General features: G+C 35.6%; 2 protein-coding genes across 2 annotated transcripts; both read left to right on the top strand.

The window, feature by feature from the left end:
• Window positions 1–7402: 7402 nt before the first annotated feature.
• On the top strand, window positions 7403–8985 carry LOC137719631 (sorbitol dehydrogenase-like). The gene is made up of 2 exons (XM_068458673.1): window positions 7403–7663; window positions 7799–8985. The coding sequence occupies exons 1-2, from the start codon at window positions 7534–7536 to the stop codon at window positions 8773–8775; spliced, it is 1107 nt and encodes a 368-aa protein (XP_068314774.1). The 5' UTR covers window positions 7403–7533; the 3' UTR covers window positions 8776–8985.
• Window positions 8986–12839: 3854 nt separating this feature from the next.
• Window positions 12840–14543, top strand: LOC137720777 (sorbitol dehydrogenase-like). The gene is made up of 2 exons (XM_068459891.1): window positions 12840–13178; window positions 13308–14543. Exons 1-2 carry the CDS (start codon window positions 13049–13051, stop codon window positions 14282–14284), a joined length of 1107 nt encoding a protein of 368 aa, XP_068315992.1. The 5' UTR covers window positions 12840–13048; the 3' UTR covers window positions 14285–14543.
• The last annotated feature ends 5041 nt before the right edge of the window (window positions 14544–19584 follow it).

The raw sequence follows: 19584 nt of genomic DNA, 5'->3' as shown, positions 1-19584 counted from the left end.
ATTGAAAGGGACCCTTAAATAATATCTCCCAGCTAGGATGTGTTGCAGATCCAGGAGGATCCTCGCCGGATCTTGTGAGGATCCTCTAATCACATCCGTTCATTGTATATCATCCGGTAAGAAATCATTGTAAATTTTTTTATTTAAATTTGAATATAAACAGTACCTGACAAAAACTGACTGCATGATGTACAATAAACGGATGTGATTGGAAGATTTCTGAAATTCTCACAAAGAGAATCCGGCGAGAATGCTCTCTCGTTGCAGACATGCTCAAACTTCTAACTTCCAACTTCCAAGCAAGAAAAGTGACAAACCATGTAAATATTATAATGCGGGACTTTCCCTAGTTGTTGTAGATCATAAAATTGACTACTCACCATCCTCCATCTTCAAAACATGGTGTGGACATGACATCTAAGTCTTTCCCAAGCCTGAGGTAGGGACCCAAATATTTTTAGCAAATGTGGTCACATGTCTTTTCAAGCATTGTAAGTGTTTTTTTTAATTTTTCGGTTAGTAAAAATATACTCGGTCTCTTGCATTGGTAGAACTGTATAGATATCATCAATGCATTTCTTGGTCAGATGACACTCGATATTCATCAAGCTGCAAAACAGAACCATTTCATCTGTAAGCTTCCAAATGACATGGATTAGCTGTGTACTTTGAACCAACGCCACTTTGGGAAAAATTGAAGAAAATTTCATCATCACAACTCCGTTTCTTAATTCAAACACATCCATTCACATGTATATTTTGTTTGAGCAGGTCATTGCAAGGGACTCCAAGCATTTTATCAGTCATCCCAGCTATCCCATGTAATCTCAGAAATTCAAGAGATCATGTGCAATGCAACCCTCAACCCTGCGTAATTAATGGCTACTACCCAACGCAGAGTGACACGTACACACCATGTCATATATGTGTGTGACCGAACACGATAGGAAAACAGCATCAATAGTCATTGACACAAGATGAGGTGAATAAAGCATTTAGCCACCGATACTTGTGTTCGTGCATGGTGCATGTTACTTAGATAATGCTTCAAAATCTCCGAGTGTTGAAGAGAACCTCGATACTAGCTCTTTACGAGTTCATGATGCTTCTCTTCAATGGTTTGTGCAAACTCAAGATTTATCTACTCCAAATGCCGGAGCAATGAAGGGGCAGCTAGCCTGTAAGGCGATTCCCGGCATAATGTATATTGATCTCTCAATCCAAAAGCAGCCAGAGGGAAGGGTAGGAGATAGATAGTTCCAATGACCCATGGGATATCCAGCAAGAGAGAGATAAAGGTCTCCAATGAAATAGGAGGATTCTCTCCCTTCCAATCTCTCCTCTTCCCTTCCCTCCTTTTCTATTTAAACGGTTACAATTAAACCATGTTATCATCTTGTATTGATTTTTTAGAGAGAAAGAAAGATAAAAAAAAAACTGTGAGAGAAGGAGTGAGAAGAAGATAAGAATAGAAGATGGGAGAATCCTACTCTCTCTTAATTTGAATCAGTCTTGCCCTCACTATATTTTCATAACCTTAGGAAAATGTAATTTCTCTGCTCCAAGTCAGCTGCTTCCACTTGTTTTTGTCTTCCACTTTGATCAAAGAGTATGAGTTTTATAAGTTGCAACTTGCAAGTGACTTTGTCCCTTTCGTTTATATATATATATATATATTTGCTCTACATCATCAATACATTGACATCATAAAACTACAATATGCCTAGTCATTTTCTTATCAAATAAATAATTTCATAAAACAAACTCCAACGTTACATTAAAGTCGTCTGCAAGACCAAAACACACACTAAGAGTTCAACAACACAAAACTATTGGGAAAGACAACCACATCAACTAAACAACACTAGCGCATAACCAAAACTAATTTTAATCACTAACCAAGCCCAAGAAACCCAAAACCTTAAAACAACCCATAAATATCTAAAGCAAATTGCCGCCAACAAACCAAGGACAATTAGTTGAGCCTGGTGCAATGGTGCAAAAAAGTCTGCCCAACAACCCTAGTCATTGGCCATCCAGAAATTAAACCTAAACGTTACCTTATCTTAAACTGTCATTATGTTTTTCACATTACCAAACGTCAATGAGAAGAGAGGGTCTTTTATACGGCACCCGGAATCTGGTGTTTGTAAGAGAGGGTGAACCAAAAATGGGCCAAAATTAGCATGAAAAATTAGGAAGGATGGAGTAGGTGAGTGTTGTTTGTGTATGGAGCGACACATATATACACGTGGTCCTGTTACTGAACCTCATAATTTCTCTAATGAAAAAGCCATTTGAATCACCAATTAAAGTTCTTTAAAAAGAAAAGGCTAACAAGAGTAGCATATTCCACCTTGTATAAATTGCACCATTCAAGTTATTGCTTAAGACTTTTGACTTCAATTTCTCATAATGATGCAGTAAGTCTCATCCGTATAGGAACCATTAAATATATTTAGGGGGTGTAGTCAAACTCGGATTTGAGAGGATTTTAAAAGACTTTAAGATCCTAGTGTAATCAATTAAAAGATTTTAAAGGATTTTAGAATCCATTAAAATCTAGGTGTTGTCAATTAAAAGATTTTAGAATCCATTCAAATCTAGGTGTAGTCAATTAAAATATTTTAAAATCCATTAAAATCTAAGTGTATTAAAAAAAAACTCAAGATTTTGTAGGATTTCAATAAGTTGTGAATTTTGTGGGATTTGAGAGCTATAACCAAGACTAAAAAGAATCCAACCTCACCCCCTAGGATTTCAAATCCTTCCACCACAATCCATTCAAATTCTTTAAAATTCATATGAATTTTGTAGGAGTCTTTAATCCTCTTAAATCCTATAAAATCTATCATTTTTAAAATCCTTTAAAATCTTAGTTTGACTACACCCTATATAAATTAAATATTCCACCTTATATAAATTGCACCATTCAAGTTATTGCTTGAGACTTTTGACTTCAATTTCTCATAATGATGCAGTAAGTCTCATGCGTATAGGAACCATCAAATATATTTAATTGAGTTTAAGAACATTTTAAATATTTTTGGGGTAGATCAAAAGTCCAATTCAGACTAGAGTTTTATTGTGTTATATTCCTTACAAATATATGTACTTAACCTTTGAGAAAGGAGACTTGAATGAATTAAAATATCATTTGCTTAGTGCAATCGAAGTGAGTTGTTTCTTCTTCTAAAATCAAGTGTGAGACTTGATCGTGTCGAGTGAATCCATAATTAGCAACGTGAGTGAATTTCGTTGCCCTTAGTTGGGTGATTCCCAAGTATCCATCCCCTGTTCTTTCTATTTTCCTCGGTCCTTTGGTTCTTTCCTGCGCCACATAAGTACTTTTTTCTATACAAATGGATCACTTTCGCTACATCTTGAGAAACTTATCTCACACTGTTTTAATTAGGGAAAATAGGATCAAAGGCTAATGGAAGATGGTGAGCGCACTCCTTCGGCAAATCTAACCCCACATAACATATGCCTTGAAATAAAATAAAAAATAATTAATTGATAACAAAATCACAATAACCCGTAGTAATTCTTTTATCAAAATAAATAAAGATAAACTTCAACATGACATCAAAGTTATTTACAAGATGAATACACACCAACCAAAAGGACAACATCACACTCACAACAGGCAACAACCTCATCGACCACTAAATATCAAACATAACCAAGCTCAAAGAACCCAAAACCCTAAAACAACTGATAAAGCTAAAGCAAAACAACTATGGCCACCATTTGAAAAGTGTGCCGGCATCAAACTCGCTGCATCTAACTGAGAAGGTTTTGTGTAACATCGGGAATCATTCAGTCCAATAACCCTAGTCAGATTTAGATCTGGTGATCATTTCGTGTTTATCGTGTTTGTGTTGTTTTCGTGATATACCTGATATCTAAACAGAACGTGTCATGTCAAATAATCTGTTAAAATGAACTGGTAATATCACCCGACCCAAACTCAGCTTGTTAAAATTAACAAGTATTATGACCTGACCAGTTACTTGTTAAAGAAAATATATTTTGCTTCAATAAATAATCAAATGAAAAACGTTATACTAAATTAGTAGTTACATACCACACTGTTACTAAATTATATCTACATACCCTAAATCTTAAAATCCTAAACCCTAAACTCTAAAATCCAAACGAAGATGTAACCATCGTCAAAGTGTAAAGAATGCGATCACGAACGTTGACAAAAAAAAAAAATTCACATTTTTCGCACTTTTAAATTAATTTTTATGAATGTTTTGATGTGCTTTGGTATTTTGTAGGAAAAATCAAATTATATTAAAAAAATTCATCATGAGCGGTCAAAGTTGACCATCCATGACTGTTAATCATCATTGACCGACGCTTGATTGTTGACCACTCATCATCGTTGATTAACGGGATGATCCAATGATGACTCGATTATTTAATGTGTTGATTCTAAATCCGATATTTTCATGTCGAATTAATGGGTCGTGAAACAAATTCTTAGGTCTAGTCAAATTATAGTCATCGGCAATTCCCTAATTAAGCACATTCCAAAAGAAAAAAGAAAAAAAAAACTAATATATGAATATCTACATATTAAGGTATATTCCACCTTAATTATAAAATTGCTCTATTCCAGGTTACTATTTAGACTCAGAGTTGCCCTTAAACACCTTCGACTAAACAAAGAGTAATGTTAGAAATATTCGATTTGGAGATTAAATTTTAGAAATTAAAAGACATGGAAGTTGATTATTGATTTATTATTTAAGCGTTGATAGACGTGCTCATTTCTGTTAGACACATTATTTAGTTTGCAATTTTAGTCTCCAAATTTAATCTCCTTAACATTACTCATAAACAAATAGATTACTCTGGCTACTTCACTAGAAATTTCATCCAAAACTAATTTAATATAGGGAGGATCCCCTCCTGAGCTTAGGAGGCTGAGCCTCCTGAGCAAATCATACGAGCTGTTGAATTTTGATCCAACGGCTACAATTATTATAACTTTTAGAAGAACTTCCTGTTAGTAACCGTTGAATCAAAATTCAACAGTCTATATGATTTGCTCAGGAGACTCAGCCACTTAAGCTCGGCTACAATTATTATAACTTTTAGAAGGACTTCCTGTTTGTAACCGTTGAATCAAAATTCAACCGTCTATATGACTTGCTTAGGAGGCTCAGCCTCTTAAGCTCAAGAGGGGATCCACTCCCTTTAATATATTTCCACTCTGTTAAAATAAGATCAAACCCCAATGGAAGATGGTGAGCACACTCCTAGGGCAAACCTAACCCACATCTATCATTAGCCACGGAAATAAAGAAAAAAACTTGCATAAACGAGGATCGTTCGTTTCATGCATGTTGGATAATGCATGATTACAAACAGTTGTTTCCTACGCGTAGCTGACTGTATATCGGCGTGGAGTCATCATCCCTGTCCTATTGCTGTTACTGTTCGCTGGAGGAGTTCGGGATTCGGGAGGTATCCAATTATTGACCGTTCTCCTACAACTACTACTGCTACTTTTGACTTGACATGCTGCATATGTTAAAAATCTTTGGGGACCAGTTGCAAATTCAGCGGTTGCAAAAATATATCACACATATTTTTGACGTGGAAACTAGTCACTTGATGTATGATGCTTGCCAGAAAACATATAGGCTGGCAACCACAGAGACAGACAGAGTGACCATCTAATTTAACCTAGCAAACTTTGAGAGTCCATCTTTTTTTTTTTTTTTTTTAATTAAATTCTATTTTTGTCGGTAATTTATGTGAAATAATTAACATTAGATAATTAGGATTAGGATGTAATTTTCTTTGCCGGTAATCAGACATTTACAAACCCAAGAACAAGAAGATAAATCTAAGCAATAGTTGATTTGGGACAGTACCTCATTCACTTAGGGATTTTCAAGTATCAACCAGAACATAGTATGTGGCGAGATTCTTAGTTGTTGAATCCTTAACTGTTAAATATTTGGATGCACATTCAATCGTTTATTTTCATCGTCTACGATATGTGGGGGTCTATTATAAAATTTTCGCACCCAATGCATCCACCTCATAGGTAAATCTATTTGACCTCCTAGATGTGATTGGGGTATGCTCACACTAAAAATTTTGTTTCTTAATCATCATCTAAACCTCATTTGAATTTAAAGTCTTAGATTGAAGACCAAGATAAATTGTTTTTTTTTTTTTTAAACATTTTATATAACTGTATCTAAATCAAAACGCCCCTTTTAATTTTCTTATGCGGCAAGTAATCCGAAGTTCTCGTAATTTTTGAAGGTTTCCTATTCATATGAAATTCAAATGTAAAGATTATTAGGGCAAGTATTTGATAATCAACTATTGAATAAGGATTTGCTTTTTGGGTAAAAAAGTAAATGAGATTTTATCCGATATGTACCGAGGCAGGTAATTACATCAAATGTGTTTCTTTTTGAGTTGCAAAGAGCCCCAATCCTAATTTATCCTTTAAACCTACCCAACTACAAATGGAAATTAAATAATTAAGATGTGGGACCACAACGGACGGTTGCTACGTGAATCTGACTCTGCATGTCGTGGAATCGATTCAGCAAATGCATAATATCCATTCATGCCGGCCCACTCCTACACTTTTCGTATCTTGTGACTTCGATTCGGCTGTTTCCGAGAAGCTCGTAAATATCAATCCCCAAATATTTATGCAGTTTGAAAAAGAAATTGTTATTAACAATTTAAAATTTTCATTTTACATTTTAAAATTTTTATATTTGAAAAGAAAATTACATTTATGCAGAATGTAGAATAAGATTTTTAAAATGTCAATAACATTTCTTTTAAAAAAAGAGAAATGCTAATAAAACTCTTTCAAAAGTAAGAATTTTCATGAACTTTTTGTATCTCATATATTTTATAATATTTTATAATGTTTTTGTATCTCATACATTTTGTTATGTATAATATTAGTAGATCAGTTTTATAATATTTGTAAAGTATGTGATATGCCATAAATAATAAAAAGTATGTTAATTCTCATTTAATATTTCATCATCATCAAATACGTTATATAATTTATAATATATAATATAAATAATGTCATCATATGCAAAATACTCATTTTCTTGTAAATAAAAAGTTCTGCAATTATACAAATAACAATTGGATTTTTCTTTTTACATTTTAGAGGACTTATTTCTTCCGTGTCAAAATATAATTTACAAAAATAATTAACGGCTCAGATCCTTGTTAAATGGTAATGGATACTTCTCCTTTTCCGTAAAGTAATTGGATAATACAGTTTGGTTTTGGATTATCCTAATTAGACATGGCTGTACAAGGGCAACTTGACCAAATCACACTCCTCCAAACTCATATAAATACCATCCCGCATCCACTCTATTTTCCATCAACAAATCAAACAAGTCCGTGTATTCCGTGTATTCTGTGTCATCTGTGTCCATTTTATTTGGAGAAGAAGAAGTTTGTGTCCTTTAAACACAGATAAACACCCTAGAAAAAACCAGAGAAGAGTAAAAAATGGGCAAGGGAGGCCAGTCCTGCAATGGCATGATTAGAGATGTCAAACCTGTTGAGCAGGAAAACATGGCTGCTTGGCTCGTTGATGTTAACACCATCAAGATCCTACCTTTCAAGCTCCCCACTATTGGTAATAATCTCTCTCCCTTTTAATTTCGTTGTTGTTCTGTTCGGTTTTCAGTTTTCAGTTCTATATTTTTTCGGTTTTCTTGGATGTATAGCTAACTTGTTTTTCCCCTATTTTGTTGGGATTTATTTATTTTAGGACCGAATGATGTTCAAATTCGAATTAAGGCTGTCGGCATTTGCGGAAGTGATGTCCACTACCTCAAGACCATGAAATGTGCGGATTTTGAGGTTAAAGAGCCGATGGTGATCGGACATGAGTGTGCTGGGATCATAGACAAAGTTGGGAGCGAGGTGAAGCATCTGGTGCCCGGTGACCGAGTGGCGGTTGAGCCCGGCATCAGCTGCGCACATTGCCAGCAGTGCAAAGGAGGCCGCTACAATCTCTGTCCCGACATGAAGTTTTTCGCCACCCCACCGGTTCACGGTGCCTTGGCTAATCAGATTGTGCACCCTGCAGATCTGTGCTTTAAATTGCCGGAAAATGTGAGCTTGGAGGAAGGGGCAATGTGTGAGCCCTTGAGTGTTGGGGTTCACGCTTGTCGGCGAGCCAATGTTGGTCCTGAAACAACTGTTCTGATCATCGGCGCAGGGCCTATTGGTCTGGTCTCAGTTTTGGCCGCTCGTGCTTTCGGGGCACCAAGAATTGTTATAGTGGATATGGATGACAAGCGTCTAGCGATGGCGAAGTCTCTCGGGGCTGATGACACCGTCAAAGTTTCAACAAAAATGGAGGATTTAGATGATGAAGTTGCCGAAATTAAAAAAGCCATGATCTCCGAAGTGGATGTGACCTTCGATTGTGTGGGTTTCAACAAAACCATGTCGACCGGCCTCAATGCTACTCGTCCCGGCGGAAAAGTCTGCGTTGTCGGAATGGGACACGGGCTGATGACAGTGCCTCTCACCCCTGCTGCTGCTAGGGAGGTTGACGTTGTTGGAGTTTTCAGATACAAGAACACATGGCCGCTTTGCCTCGAGTTTTTGAGGAGTGGGAAGATCGACGTGAAACCGCTTATCACGCACCGTTTTGGATTCACAGAGAAGGAGGTGGAAGAAGCGTTTGCAACCAGTGCTCGTGGGGGTAATGCCATCAAAGTAATGTTCAAATTGTAAAGTCAATGACAAGTTTTGTTTATCAAATTCTTCGTAGAATGTAGAGGGCGGGTGAGGGTGGGCGGCGGTGGGGCTCGGGATGGGGATTTTGGGGGTGGGGGGTGGTTTGTGGCCGGTTGGGGTGGGGAGATATTATTATTTAGGTCATCACAATAAGCACGTTCCATTCCAATGTATGGTTTTTTAAGTAATGACAGTATTACTTTTCGTGGGCTTCTCGTTCTGTTTGTTTTGTATATGAGGACTCCTTACCTATTTACTAATAATTCATTTGAATGTTCCTTTAAAATGATTAAAAGCGTTTTTAAAGAAAATATTTTTGGATGCCAAAAGCACTATATAAGTGCTTTCGGCAAGAAGCATTAGTTATGAGCTTCTTTCAGGAAGTACTTTAAATGTTTTTTCAGGATTTACTTGCATTTTTATTAAGGATTGATTTCAAAAATATTTTCACCAAAAATATTTTTAGTTGTTTTAAAAATACATCTAAATGAGCTCTAACTCAACCTTTGAAATAGAGTGCTTTAGATCCATTTTAGTGTCCTATTTTTTCATCCACGATATAATCCGACCGACCATAAATAGTGGAAAAAATTAAAATGTTATTTTGCCACCCATTATTACCAAAAGCGAGATATGCCATGGTTGGTCCCCAATAATTGTGGGTATTGAACGAAAATGCCACAGTTGTTAAGCCAACGCCTCAATATTCGTCGCTATAGCTTAACTTTTAAATAGTTTTGTGGAACGGTAGGAAAAGAAAAATACCCCCATTCTTAAAGCATTCTTACCTAACAGGCTAACTCCTTTGCTAAACCTAATACTCTTGAGCAGTTTTTTCTACCTTGCGCATTACCCACATGCGCATACGTTGCTCATCAACTTCTAAAACTCGATCACGACCACTTGTTTTCATTTAAAAAAAAATGAAGGGCCAAGATTTAATTAAGTGACCTAATGCTCAATTTCTGCGCATGTAGGTGATGCGCAGGAGAGAAATTGTACTCATTAAAGCATATTTTTGTTAGGCTTTTAGGGTTGCCAAAGGAAGAGATCTAAGACTCTAAGTTGCAGTTCATGTTCGACAAAAAAAATCTATGGATGGAATTATGCAACAATAAGAATATAAGATGGTGTTAGGAATGTGCAACTGGACAAAATGAAATATCTTAAAGCAAAAAGGCTTGACATGGACTCAAAATTTAAGTGCAAAAGAGCTATTTTATTAGTGGAGGGGATTTTTAATATGTGACATGGCACAACTAGAACAAAAATAAAACCTCGTCAAGAGAAGAATGATGGCGGGATTTAGACCGGAATTACTCGTAAAGCGGCATAGACCACTTAAAAGTGAAGATTTAGGACAATTTTGAACAAAGTTTTTGGGAGGACTAAAGTATAGGCTAATTTTGTTGTAAACATAATCAAACTCAAGTGTAAGCTAGTGAATCTACTTGATTGTGACCACACACATAGTGAAATTTTCAATATCCTCTCTAGACCTGAAATGAGTGGATAACCGTAGCTTACCACCATTTATCTTATTTTTTTAACAAAAAAAAATAATACAATATAGAGTAAGCTTATTGACCTGTTCAAGTGACTTTACTCACATCTACTATAAACCCTTCATTCAACACATATGACCAGTTGTTGCTGAGGCGGGTTTGAGTGTGTATTGCCGTGGCATTCGTTATCCGACTGTTATTATAACTAGGGTTCGAATTGTTGACCGTCCAACGGCCCTCTGACGTTCATACTCCACTTCGAAGAAACTTCGTCACTGATCTTTGATGCGCCTGAAAACTAGCTAGGGTTGGCAACACAAAGCCCCAAAGGACGGTTAATCTGACGGTTATTATTTAATGAGTTTTCTTTGGTCCTTGGGATGTTCACTTTGCAACATTTATGAGTAATTTAGTCGTCTGACAATTTAGTTTGCCGACCAAAAAAATTGATAAATAGATCATCCATTTTTATTTGATAAACTTCATATTTATACCATTTGCTAAAATAAATAAGACTAACTTGCATTTTTAAATGGTGGTCAGGATAAGGCTGAAATGTTTCTGTGAGTCTTTTCAGCCTCCAGAATAATGGGTTGCTATGACGAAACCACCAACTAATCCATTTAAAAAAAAAATATATATTTTTTAAAATAGTAAATTATGTTGATTGATTTTAATCAATGCGTCCTAAATTCAAACACTACCATCTTCTCAAAGTCTAAATGAATTTAGTGGCCAAAATAAATAAAAGAGTTATTTGATGGATCCCACATATCAAATGAGTTTTTTTTTTCTTCTCAACATCAAATGAGGTAATTACTCCAATTATGTTTGTTTCTTGCGACCCTAATCTTAGTTTATGATCAGAATTGCCAAACTATCTACCCAAAAATTGATTCGACGTGTCCCCACTATATGGGTAAAGAGTATGTTTGCTACATCAATCTGACTCTGCATGTCGTGGAATCCATTCAACAGTCCCTAATATCCGTTGATTATTTGTTTAGGTGCGCCCCTACACCGATGGTTAAGTTTCAACTTAGTCTCTCAAATATTACGAGTTTGAGACTTCATTATGACCAATAATTGTGTGACAATTTATATTTATTAGTATTATCATATAAAAAAATATAACGCAAGAGAGACTTTGTTTTATAGATTATATTTAAATGAGTAATGCAAGATAAATTAAATTTGTAGATTAAATGATATGTCGCTAATAAAAAAATGAAACTTTCATAAAAATGGCTTGGCCTAAATTTATTTTAACAAAAAAAACCATGTTATAGCTTTTTTAATGAAAAAGACTTAAATTTTAATGAAAAACCCTTAAACTTTAATATAAAAGATAAAAAAATAACTTAGATTTTAATAAAAAAGACATAATTTTAATATTAAAAAATATTTAAAATAAAAACTGACGCACGGGACCTGCGCATCTCACACATACTGTTTATGAAACTTACTATAATGTTTATCAAACTTAACGATACTACATTATTTCTGAAACTTACTACATTGTTTATGAAATTTACTACACTATTTATGAAATTTACTATATTGTTTATGAAACTTAACGGTACCACACTATTTATGATATTTAACAGTACTACACTGTTTATGAAATTTACTACACTACTTGTGAAACTTAACGATACGACACTGTTTATGAAACTTAACGCGCACTAGGCACACATGTTTTTATTTTATGTTTTTTTTTTCTTTTTGTCCTTATCATTAAATAATGTTATTAGATGGTTTTTGGTTAAAATGCAAAGTTTTGAAGCCATTTGCATTAATTTTCCTAAAAAATAAGCATGTTAATCAACACTTAAATAATAATCCAATCATCAACTTCCAAGTCATTTAGTTTACACAATTTAATCTACAAATTTAGTCTCCTATCATTACCCCATTTAAATTATCTCTTTAATAATCGTAAGGCTCATAATACAAATAAGTTTCTACCTCCAACAAAGAGATGGAGCATTTTCCAAACAAACTCGTAAAATCTAAGTTTAAAATTTTATTTGTGGTTTCAAAATTACAAATTGGTTAGGCTTCTGAGATTGAGAACCGCATCTCAGCCAATTACGTGCGATATTCCAGATGTAGACCAAAGTTTCGTTCTAAAGGAGATACCACTCCCAATTTCAACAAGACACACTTATATCCAAATGTGTGATTGTAACCAATGAGGGTCATGTTTCATAAACAAATTACCTATCCATTCTACAAACGATGTTGTTAAGGGGTTAAATTATTAAATGTTAGGGAGGGAAATCGGGGGGAAACGAAACCACACTAGAATGCATAGGCATTATTGATTTTCACCGCTGCAAAGCATCATATGCGATTATCATATTATTATGTGTTATTAATTTATGTATTATAAATATTAGTAGATTATATTGCTAATATGAGTGTACAGCAGGGATTAACAAGTATACACACATGTCATAACAATAATTTATATATAACAACGTGACAATGAAACTGGACAATTCAAAATATGTATAAATAAATCAAGTTGCCTAGTTTTATACAGCTGTGACAACCACAACCAGGTGACCTTGTACCTTCACAGGCATCCTAGATTAATATAAATACCACCCAGTAGCAGCGCTATTTCCATCAAGAAATCAAAGTAGTCTGTGCATTCCGTTTATTCTGTGGCTTCTGTGTCTTTTTTATTTGGAGAAGAAGTAGTCTGTGTCTTTAAAACACACAAAACACTTCAGAAAAAAACAGATAGTAGTAAAAAAATGGGTAAGGGAGGCCAATCCTGCAATGGCGTGGTTAGAGAAGCCAAACCAGTTAAGCAGGAAAACATGGCTGCTTGGCTTGTTGATGTTAACACCATCAAGATCATGCCCTTCAAGCTCCCCACTATCGGTATTAATCTGTCTCCTTTTTTGAATTTAATCGTTGTTCCGTTCAATTTTCAGTTTTTAATTTTCTGTGTTGTCTGTTGTATTAGCTAACATGTTGCTTCCCTATTTTGTTGGGATTTCTTTATTTTAGGACCGAATGACGTTCGAATTCGGATAAAGGCTGTCGGCATTTGCGGAAGTGATGTCCACTACCTCAAGACCATGAAATGTGCGGATTTTGAGGTTAAAGAGCCAATGGTGATCGGACACGAGTGTGCTGGGATCGTAGACAAAGTTGGGAGCGAGGTGAAGCATCTGGTGCGTGGTGATCGCGTGGCGGTTGAGCCCGGAATCAGCTGTGCACGGTGCCAGCAGTGCAAAGGAGGCCGCTACAATCTATGCCCCGACATGAAGTTTTTCGCCACCCCACCTGTTCATGGTTCATTGGCGAATCAGATTGTGCACCCCGCGGATTTGTGCTTCAAATTGCCGGAAAATGTGAGCTTGGAGGAAGGGGCAATGTGTGAGCCCTTGAGTGTTGGGGTTCATGCTTGTCGGCGAGCCAATGTTGGTCCCGAAACAACTGTTCTGATCATCGGAGCAGGGCCTATTGGTCTGGTTTCAGTTTTGGCTGCTCGTGCTTTCGGGGCACCGAGAATTGTCATTGTCGATATGGACGACAAGCGTTTAGCCATGGCAAAGTCTCTCGGCGCTGATGGCACCGTCAAAGTTTCAACGAAAATGGAGGATTTAGATGGCGAAGTTGCCAATATTAAAGAAGCCATGGAATCCGAGGTGGATGTGACCTTTGATTGTGTGGGTTTCAATAAAACCATGTCCACAGGTCTCAACGCCACTCGTCCCGGCGGCAAAGTTTGCCTTGTCGGAATGGGACACGGCATGATGACAGTGCCTCTCACTCCTGCTGCTGCTAGAGAGGTTGATGTTGTTGGGGTTTTCCGATACAAGAACACATGGCCGCTTTGCCTCGAATTTTTGAGAAGTGGGAAGATCGATGTGAAGCCACTTATTACACACCGGTATGGATTTACAGAGAAGGAGGTGGAAGAAGCCTTTGCAACAAGTGCTCGTGGGGGCAACGCCATCAAAGTCATGTTTAATTTGTAAAGACAGCTACATGTTTTGGTTAACGAATTCTTATTAGAATGTAGAGAAAGGGAGGGGGGGATTATTTACATGTCATAACTCAATAACCAAAGTTCCATGTTTTTTTTTTAATCTGTTACGACGAAGCTTAATAGAAACCGCTTACTCATTTACCAAGAGCGAGAAATTCCAGGGTTATTGCCCAAGAAGGGTGGCTATTGAACCAAAATGCCACGGTTGGTGAGCCACGGTCACAATATTCGTTGCTATAGCCCGAATTATTAATAGAACGGTAGGAAAGAGTAAGAAAAGAAGGGTTTGTTTGGTAGTCTACTTTAATTCAACTTTTTAAATTCAGAAATAATTTTCAAGTTTTAGGCCTTAAAAACTTGTTTAGTAGGACTATTTTAAAAAACTGAACTCAAAACTAACTAAAAAATATAATATACTCTCTAAAAACATAAAAAGTGAGTTTTTAGAGTTTTTAAGCTTAAACTCATTCATTTCTTTTCTCTCCTTCTTCTTCTCTCACTTCAAATCTATCTCTCTCACTCTCTCTCTTTTTTTTTCTTTCTCTCTCCTCTATTTTTTTTTTACCTTTTTCGTCTTTCTTCCAATCCGCTCTCTTCATTGTCTTGGTTCTTTCTCTCACTCTTCTTCCTCTCTATCTCGTCCTATCCTCTCTCCTTTTTCTCTTTCCTTTAATCATCTCTTACTTTCTTTCCTTCTCTCTCCTCTTTCTCCCTCTCATGCGACCTCCTCTTTTTAGATCTCTTTGTTTAGTTTAAGTCATAAGATGAAATGTTTTGAGAAATGATAAAAAATTTCAAATAGGATACCAAACAAGACCGAAAATTCTTCAAGGTTTTGATTGAATAATATGAAAGACAATGCCATATCACCAAGAAAAAAAAAATGTTTTTATAGTTTACCTAAAACCAAGACTTGCTAGGAATCCTATGTGAAACTTGTGAGGAAAATAACAAAACTACATAATATCCTCAAAAATGAAAATCCAAATTTGACATAGCAAACAAAGGAATTTAACCTATGAAACCCATAGATCACAAATTATCAGTGAGTTTGACACATGACACCATTTTCAAAGAGAAAAACATATTACGAGCCCAAATCCGAGTTGAGAGCCCAAACCTATGTTGTGTGGACCTTGATGTTCGATTTAGGCTTGTCAAGTTGATCTTCGATGTTGGAACTAAATTCTCGCACATCTGTGGACGAAGACAGTCTTCAGTCGAAATGACCCATGAACTCTGTTGAAAGGTGAATGGGGTTGGCTATGCGTGTGATTGATTCCATGTCGGATTGCCTACATATCTCTGGGATTGGAGAATCAAATCACTGGTATTGTTGAAGAAATGAGTATCTATGATGTGTACGACATCAAAATACATCATTGACGAAGGTGCCTTGGCTTAGGTGTGTAAGAGATGTTTTTCCATGTCTACGCGTAGACGAAGGTGAGTACTACGCGTAGTCGAAGGTGAGTAAGAGATGTCTTTCCATGTCTACGCTTGAAAGAATATGTGCGGAAAGAATGTGTGTTGTAGCTATTAGATGATCAAAGCGAAGTCCCAAATAAATACACAGGGTAAGATATTTATGAGATATTGAGAGAGCAATCCCTATTTAACAGGAGAATATCTAGGATAAGATATTCAATTTTCCGAATATTATGATTACATTGCCTAATCCTTAAGATAGCCTTATTTGACTTGAATTAGGGTTTCCTTACTTGGGCGACAAGTAATATCTTTAATGGGCTTAGAGCTAATGGAGTCATGAAGGGTTACCTTTGGCTTGTGGTAGTCTGATCCGGAATACCTGTGTAGCTCTAATCTTACTCTGAGGCCTTACACGTCATTCTAACCACCCCTATGTCATGAGCCTAGAAAAATCATGGTCCCACATTCGAGTTATTCTGCCATCTATCGTATCCAATATCATGTCGTTCGAAATCAAACCCTTTTTTTCTCTATCTGTGCTCTTAGCATCAGTTTAGATGCACTGCTATTGCTATATGGGAATCACAAATCATTATTTAGTGCAAGCACTAAGTAAGCAATTTTACATCTCCCTATGATCGAGTAATTAAACTACCTCTCTTACTCTTCCTCAACAGGATCTAGGCTTCGCTTGTCCTGATCCTTAAGTGGGTTACTCTCGATTTTCGTCGTAGTATTTTTAGTTAACATTCATTTTTAGTTGTTACAAATTTTTTGAAAACGCAGAAGATGATTAATTTTAATGAAAACTACAATTGCTTATTTTTAGTTATTAAATTTTGAATTTGAGTTTTAATTTTTTAATGTCTTTTAAAACTCAAAATAATTAACAAACCAAACAACCTCAGATATACAAAAAAATTGATTAGTAAAATCTTCTTCGATTCTCGTGGTATTCCTCTTTACTTGGAAGTGAGAGGTCTTATGTTCGAATCTTGTGAATGGCGAATTTGATACCAAATTAGATTGCTCATTGTATGGTTTAGCCAAACTTCTCATTCCTTTAATGTAAAAATATCGATGTATTAAAAAAAAATCTTCTTCAATTCAATTTTTACCGTAAGTACATTGAATCAGGGATCGATTTGAGGAGAAAGACGGAACGCGAGACAGAAGCGGTGGCTGGTGTGGTGGCTTAGGGTGCCGTATGGTGGGCGGGGGAGCCTCATTAGCGACAGTTGTTGCCCTGGCGTATGTTATTATGATTTCTGGGATACAATTGTTGACCGCCTCTATGACTTTCATGCTGGACTTGAATTGATAAACTTCACATGCTGATGCTGCACTTCAAAGAAACTTCGTCATCTTTCATGCGCCAGAAAATTAGGGCTGTAAACAGAAGAACCCAGCCGACCGTTTATTTTGTTTTCTGGTATATTATCCGACGGTTATTAGTTTAAGAGTTGGTTGGTTGGGTGTTGACATTGCCATTGCAAAAGTTTGGGAGAAATATTTTAGTAATTTGACTATATTGATTTTATTAATCAGTCTTTTGCCGACAAAAAATTAGATAAATAAATTCTACATTTATTTCATTGGCTAAAACAAATATTATTTTGTTTTGGGAATTGTTATTGGTATTCCAAAAATCTCATTCTACACTCCAAACTTTCTTTATTGGGAAAGAAAAATACATTTGTGAGGAGCGTAGAATGAGATTTTTGGAGTGCCAATAACACTTCCCTTTGTTTTTTAATCACAATGGTTAATGAGACTAACATAATTTATGTGTGTTCATTGAGATTGAAAATCGATAGAAGTGGTAATTGAGTTTGTCCACCATCTATTATTTTGGTCATTATGTGAAAAGTCTCTGTGAAATTGAGAGTGTTTTTGTCTAATCAACCCTTTCACTTGTTTTTTCATTTAACATAAATTTTTTACGAAATGACAAAATGATTGGTAGTCTACAAACCGAAGTGCAATTTCTATCGATTTTCAATCTCGATGACCAAAGCGAGGAGTTATGTCAATCTCAATGACCATTTTGATTAAAAAAAAATTAACAGTTTTCTAATTTGATATTATCTGCACTGAGAGTGGGAGATTTAGCTACACCTCACAATGGACTAGTCATATTTTGATATTCTACACAAACAAGTGAGAGAGTGTACTTAACCTCATAATAAGTTAATCTTAATAATTCAGCGAAATTTAACATAACACCTATTTCTTACAAATGAAAACAAATACAAATAAACTGTAGTTCTAAGCAGTGGCTGGTGCAAATATTTGTGATAACCTAATCAACAAATAAGACTTTCCTTCCAAGGAAGAAAAAAGGAATATTCGATCTGATTCCATATCAAGATTCATGGGGGTAATTACGTGAAATATGTTTCCAGATGGGGTTCCAACGCTAATCTTAATTAAGCTCGAAATTACTCAACTACCTACCCCAACTTGAATCGACGTGGGACCCAACTGATGGATAAAGAGGACGAATTCCACGTCAATCTGACTCTGCATGCCGTGGAATCGATTCAGCAGTCCCCTCACATCCGTTGATTTTAATTGTAGGTGGTCCCTACACCAACACCATCGCGCATCTTGCACTCCACTTAATATTCGGCTGTTTAGTAGTTGACATTATGTTTAAACGATGAAAATTGTTATTAGCACTTCAAAAATTTTATTTTACATTTTAAATTTTTTATATTAGAAAAGAAAAATACACTGATAAGGAGTGTATAATGAGATTTTTAGAATGTCAATAACACTTCCCTAAATAATACTCCTCTTCATTCGTGGTCATAATTGTAAAAGTGGAGTTTTAAATTGGACTTGCATAGAAGATTAGGCGAATATAATAATAGATTTATTTTATAAATAAAAAAAATTGACTGCTTTCAAGTTCCTACAAGCTAGGCGAAAATTTATCTCTAATGTTTTTTTTGTGGTTGAAGAAATATAAACTGGTTAGGCTCCCAAAATCGAGAAGAACGTCCATGGCACATAGTAACGGCTATTGTTTAAAATATCGATATATCGATGTCAGTTGTCTTTGATAGAAATTATGGTAATTTGCCATGCGGTGAGTGTATCAACTCATTCATATTTAGTTGAAATTAGAGAAAATTTTCTTAAAAAGTTCAAAAGTTTGAAATCTGTAATGGATTCCGGCAAATTTTCTGTACTGAATCATATATATCGATGATATATAGTGAGGCATTTCACTTTCTCTTTCCATATTGATCCTTAATTTTTCGGATATTTTAAACACTGGTAACTGCATATGAAGCCAATTCACGAATGACATTTGAGATGCATAAAGTAGTTTCTCTCAAGAGGAGATACCAATCCCAATTCAAACAAGAGACGCATGTACCCCAAAAGTGTGATTGTAACTAATGGGAATATACTTGAGAACAAATCGCTCCATCCAAATCCAAATTCTTGGGGTGTGACATTTATACCGTCACGTTATATTATTAATTTATGGATTATAACATGAGTAGATGATGAAACTATGATAAATATACACGTATTATGATAAGAATGAATTAATTTCTTCACGTAATAATGTAACAATTACAATGAAAATTTCCTATAATTATCCAAGATACATGTTAAATGATAAATATATATGATAAGAATAAATTAATTTCTCCACGTAACAACATAACATTCACAACGAAAGATTTCAGAATAATTCAAGATGCACGTTAAATTAGGTTCCCCAGGAAACAGCCGTGACAACCACTACTTGGCCATGTGAGATAGATTCTATAAACTTACAGCAGGTGATTTTGCAGCTTCACAGGCTTCCTAAACTAATATAAATACCACCCCGTAGCC

This window comes from Pyrus communis, chromosome 16 (assembly GCF_963583255.1).
Source record: "Pyrus communis chromosome 16, drPyrComm1.1, whole genome shotgun sequence".
NCBI classification, from domain to species: Eukaryota; Viridiplantae; Streptophyta; class Magnoliopsida; order Rosales; family Rosaceae; genus Pyrus; species Pyrus communis.
The sequence above is the reverse complement of the archived record's forward strand: the minus strand, read 5'-3'. Positions and strand labels throughout refer to the sequence as shown.

Bases quoted from the DNA above. Each gene is read 5' to 3' on its own strand.
- LOC137719631 (XM_068458673.1), top strand. From the start codon at position 7,534: ATGGGCAAGGGAGGCCAGTCCTGCAATGGCATGATTAGAGATGTCAAA. The intron at 7,664-7,798 runs GTAATAATCTCT...TATTTATTTTAG, and splicing joins TTTCAAGCTCCCCACTATTG to GACCGAATGATGTTCAAATT.
- LOC137720777 (XM_068459891.1), top strand. From the start codon at position 13,049: ATGGGTAAGGGAGGCCAATCCTGCAATGGCGTGGTTAGAGAAGCCAAA. The intron at 13,179-13,307 runs GTATTAATCTGT...TCTTTATTTTAG, and splicing joins CTTCAAGCTCCCCACTATCG to GACCGAATGACGTTCGAATT.